The following is a 4,656-nucleotide window of genomic DNA, read 5'->3' on the forward strand; positions in this document are numbered from 1 at the left end:
AGACAATGTGACAGAGAGCACCCCGAGCAGTAGGTGAGGGGTCAATGTAAAGGCCGAGGTCCCTGTACCTGCCTCTCAAGGTCTCAGGCCCTAGCACCCTGTGTGGGGCCTGGAAGCCCAATGCTGGGGAGTCCCCTTCTCCGCGGATTTCACTTCTCCCTCTCACAACCTGTGTCACCTCCTCTTGCCTGGATACTCGTGATGCGGTCCCAATTCGCACTCCCATTGGGCGTCAGGTTTCCGTCGAAGTCAGTCAGCGGAACACCGGTTCCGGGTTCTGAAGTCCTCCGCAGACCCGCGGAGACCCAGTTGCTCCTCAGACCCTGAGGGTCTGGACCATGGGGTCCCCAGTCCTCCTCCTGCTCCTGTCGGGGGCGCTGGCCGTGACCGAGACCTGGGCGGGTGAGTGCGGGGCGGGAGGAAAGGGCTCTGCGGGACAGGAGCGAGGGGACGCCCGGGCGGGGACGCGGAACCCTTGAGGAAGGCGCCTCTCCGCCGCCCCCGCCCCAGACCCCAGCCCCCCGGCCCCACCCCTGCCTGTGCTCCCCCGTTCCTCCCCGCCTCCGCCCTGCTCTTCCCCACTCGGTGCCCCTTCCATTACCCTCCCGGCCGCCTCCACCTGGGCCCTGGGCCCGGGACCCCGCGCCGGGAGGAGGGTCGGGCGGGTCTCAGCCCCTCCGCGCCCGCAGGCTCCCACTCCCTGAGGTATTTCGACACCGCGGTGTCCCGGCCCGGCCGCGGGGAGCCCCGCTTCATCTCCGTGGGCTACGTGGACGACACGCAGTTCGTGCGGTTCGACAGCGACTCTGCCAGTCGGAGGATGGAGCCGCGGGCGCCGTGGGTGGAGCAGGAGGGGCCGGAGTATTGGGACCGGCAGACCCGGAACCTCAAGGACACCGCACTGACTTTCCGAGTGAACCTGAACACCCTGCGGGGCTACTACAACCAGAGCGAGGCCGGTGAGCGACAGGGCCCGGGTCCAGGTCACGACCCCCATCCCCACGTTCCTCCCAGGGCCTATCCAGGTGTCGGGGTCCGAGCGCCACCCTGAGGCTGCGGGACCCACCAGTACCCCTAACAGGGAACAACCGCGGGAACTTTCACGCTGTTTTATTTTCTCTTTCGACTTTAACCCCCTGCCTGTCGGGGCGGGGCCAGGGTCTCACACCATCCAGCGCATGTACGGCTGTGACGTGGGGCCCGACGGGCGCCTCCTCCGCGGGTACAGTCAGTTAGCCTACGACGGCGCGGATTACCTCGCCCTGAACGAGGACCTGCGCTCCTGGACCGTGGCGGACGCGGCGGCGCAGATCTCCTGGCGCAAGTGGGAGGTGGCCGGTGAGGCAGAGCATGAGAGGAACTACCTGGAGGGAGACTGCGTGGAGTGGCTCCGCAGGTACCTGGAGAACGGGAAGGAGACGCTGCTGCGCGCAGGTACCCGGGGCCGCGGGGCCTCCCTGATCTCCCCTCCCCTGGGGCTGGCTTCTCAGGAAGGGAAAATGGACTCAGTGTGGAAACACCGCCCTCCCACGGGTGGGGAGAGGGAGTTCCGCCTGGGTGTTCAGGTTCCTACTAGAGAGTGACTCACCCAGAGGGCCGCTTTTCTCTAAAGGACAGTGGAGGAATCCAGTCTCTCCCAGGAGACAGGTGGAGACCATCCCTGCAATAACCCATCAGCGGTTCCCTTTGACCCTGGCAGCCACCCTGGAAACCATGACAGAACCTCTCAAGGCCTTTTTCTCCAATACAAACATCTTTGGAGGTCTGACTGGGTGTTTTGAGTCATTCAACCCCGGCCACATTCAGGACCATTAGTGCACACTCTCCCTTAAACCTACAGCCTCCTATCCTGGACGCTCTCCCTGAGTCTAGAACTTTCCAGGATTAGAAGATCCCAAGGGCTGTGCTGATGACTGGGTTTTGTGCTTCTTCCATCCGAACCAATACCCAGTTCATCTCCGGATGGTCACATGAATGCCGTTTCAGTGGCCATAAAGGCAAACCCAAGTGTGGATTTTCTGATTCTCTTCCTCAGAACCCCCCAATACACACGTGACCCACCACCCCATCTCTCACCGTGATGTCACCCTGAGGTGCTGGGCCTTGGACTTCTACCCTGCGGAGATCACCCTGACCTGGCAGCGAGATGGAGAGGACCTGACCCAGGACACAGAGCTTGTAGAGACCAGGCCTGCAGGAGATGGAACCTTCCAGAAGTGGGTGGCTGTGGTGGTGCCTTCTGGACAGGAGCAGAGATACACATGCCACGTGCAGCATGAGGGACTGCCCAAGCCTGTCACCTTGAGATGGGGTAAGGAGGGTTTTGGGTAGAGCCTCTTCTCAGGGAAAGCAGAAGTCCTTCTGGAGAACTTCAGCAGAGCCAGGACACTTACCAGAGCTCTATACCCCTCTCCTTCTCTCCATTTCCAGAGCCATCTACCAACCTCATCACGTGGATCATTGCTGGTCTGGGTCTCCTGGCTCTCCTGGTGGTCATTGCAGTGCTTGGATTTGTGATCTGGAGGAAGTGCTCAGGTAAGGAATGGAGTGGGGAGATCTGAGGTCTCTTGTCCCTCTGGGGAGTCTCCTAGGTAGCAGACTGTCCTGCCTTGTTACTGGGAAATACCATCCTCACAAATGGAATTGCCTGCTCTGGAGCAGATCATGAACACACACTCTGTAGCAGAGACTTGTGAAAATGAAAGACACATTTTCATCTTGTTAATTCTGATGATGGGGACCTCATGCCCAGCAGTCACAGGACAGAGAGGGAAGTCCCTGCTGAGGACAGAATGCCAGCAAGTCCAGTGACCCAGTGACTCCTCACCTCATTTTTCATGTTTTCTGTCGTGTCCTCGGTGTTCTGTTACAATTCTGGAAACTTTATTTACAACCAGGACTGGGAGCTGTCCCAGGCCTCTGACATGATATTTTTCCCCCACAGGAGAGAAAAAACCAGGCTACTCTCATGCTGCACGTACGTATGGAGGGGTGATCCCTGAGACCCTGGGATAGTGTAGACAGGACCCCATGGGGAGCTCACACACCCCATAGCTCCTCCTGTAGTCTCCTCTCCTTTGGGCTCTGACCACGTCCTGTTTGTTCTCCCCTAGGTGATGACAGTGCCCAGGGCTCTGATGTGTCTCTCACGGCTGTTAAAGGTGAGACCCTGGAGACCCTGACATGGGGATGGGTTGGGGCACTAGGGACACTTTGCGCATGAGGGGGGCTGCTGAGATGTCCCCACTTATGGGACTGACCTCAATTTGTACATGATTTTTTTTCACAGTGTGAGACCAGTTGCCTTGTGGGAGCTAAGAGATGGAAGATTTCTTCACACCCCCACTTGGTGACATCAGCAACCCCTGACTTCTGTTTGTGCAGAATATGTCAGAATGTGTCTGAGTTCCTTTGAGCATATGTGAGGACATGAGGAGATTTGCCCACCAGACCCCTCCCTATTCTGATTTTATTCTCCTTTCTGATGTGCTTTCCTGTTCCAAAAGAGGCAGGGCTGGACCATCTCCATCTCTGTCTTTATTTCATGCTGGGCTGAGTACAAATGACTTATTTCTGTATTGAAAATAAGAATCCAGACATGAGTTATGTTTCCTAATTCTTCCATATGGGATTGATTAGGTAATAAAAGAGGAGATTTGTAAAATTGAGACAGCAAATAAATGGAAGCGCTGAGAACCTTCTAGAATCCATGCATTTACTGTGCTAAGTCTGTTGCGGGTGGGGTCAGAAGGCTGTGAGGAGACCAGTGGGGATGGGTCCTGTGCCCAGTGTGAGCTCAATGCATCATGGGGGTGACGTGCTCACTCCTCAGCTTGGTCATCTCTCTGTTCTGTGTTTTTTGCCCCTGTGTGGAAACTTGTATCACTAGGAGCTGTGATCATAGGGACTTGGATATCACCTGTCACTGGGAACCTGTGCAGCAAGAGCTTCCTGTGACTGGGTCAGCCTCACCTCAGTCCTGGGTTGGGTCATAGCCTCCATTCCAGGGTGGGCTTTTTTCATTGTTTCTCTTGAGCATCAGGCCAGTTCTTGCTGTTGTGTACCAGTTCTTGTCCCATTCTCCCTGCTTGACCCTGTCAGTTATAGCAGCAGGTGTCCTTTGGGCTGTGTTCCCACAGGCCTAGGTTGTCCCTGGCGCACAGGAGTCTCTGTAGTATGGAAAGATGAACTTTCAGATTCATCCATCTCTTCCCCACAATCTATACCTGTTTTCTAGATTATTCTCAGGATTCTGGAGATAGAGGAGGAATCTGAAAGTTTCTCAGCCTTAATAAACATCAGTTAGTCTCTCTCTTCAGCTGCTCTGCCCTCTCTCCCCTACCTTTAGTTCAATGATCCTAGTGCTGGCGTGGATCCAAATTCATGGATTTATAAAGCAGAGTCTAATGTAGATCTCTTTGTGGTTGGAGAAAAAGATCCATAAAGCCCGAGTACAGTGTTTCTGGAGAGAGAACTCTGTGTGCTGTGCTGTGCAGGAGAGATGGTGTGGGGGGAGGGGCTGAGCAGAGAGAGGGAAGGGAGGGCAGCCCTGTGAGGGGGGAGAGAGAGCACTGATGGTGAGGTGGGTGCACGTGGGGCAGGAGCTGCCTCAGAACAGCTATGCCTGAGACTTATCTAGAAGAAGGACTCCTCTAG

At 56.2% G+C, this 4,656-nt stretch overlaps 1 protein-coding gene across 2 annotated transcripts; it reads left to right on the forward strand.

Annotated features, from left to right (window-relative positions):
* The first annotated feature begins 247 nt into the window (after positions 1-247).
* Positions 248-3,706, forward strand: LOC132017773 (DLA class I histocompatibility antigen, A9/A9 alpha chain-like). 2 transcript variants are annotated; one of them, XM_059399796.1, is made up of 9 exons: positions 248-402; positions 690-959; positions 1,159-1,434; positions 1,613-1,762; positions 2,036-2,311; positions 2,431-2,535; positions 2,945-2,977; positions 3,114-3,161; positions 3,290-3,706. In XM_059399796.1, the coding sequence occupies exons 1-9, from the start codon at positions 339-341 to the stop codon at positions 3,292-3,294; spliced, it is 1,227 nt and encodes a 408-aa protein (XP_059255779.1). In that variant the 5' UTR covers positions 248-338; the 3' UTR covers positions 3,295-3,706. The 2 variants fall into 2 exon arrangements, with proteins under 2 accessions (XP_059255779.1, XP_059255780.1); XM_059399797.1 differs by lacking the exon at positions 1,613-1,762 and having other exon boundaries at positions 250-402.
* The last annotated feature ends 950 nt before the right edge of the window (positions 3,707-4,656 follow it).

The sequence above is a fragment of the Mustela nigripes genome, chromosome 5, assembly GCF_022355385.1.
Source record: "Mustela nigripes isolate SB6536 chromosome 5, MUSNIG.SB6536, whole genome shotgun sequence".
NCBI lineage: Eukaryota > Metazoa > Chordata > Mammalia > Carnivora > Mustelidae > Mustela > Mustela nigripes.

Coding starts and splice junctions, on each gene's coding strand:
- LOC132017773 (XM_059399796.1), top strand. CDS start 339: ATGGGGTCCCCAGTCCTCCTCCTGCTCCTGTCGGGGGCGCTGGCCGTG. Junction 960..1,158: donor CTACAACCAGAGCGAGGCCG/GTGAGCGACAGG, acceptor GGGCGGGGCCAG/GGTCTCACACCATCCAGCGC. Junction 2,312..2,430: donor GCCTGTCACCTTGAGATGGG/GTAAGGAGGGTT, acceptor CTCCATTTCCAG/AGCCATCTACCAACCTCATC.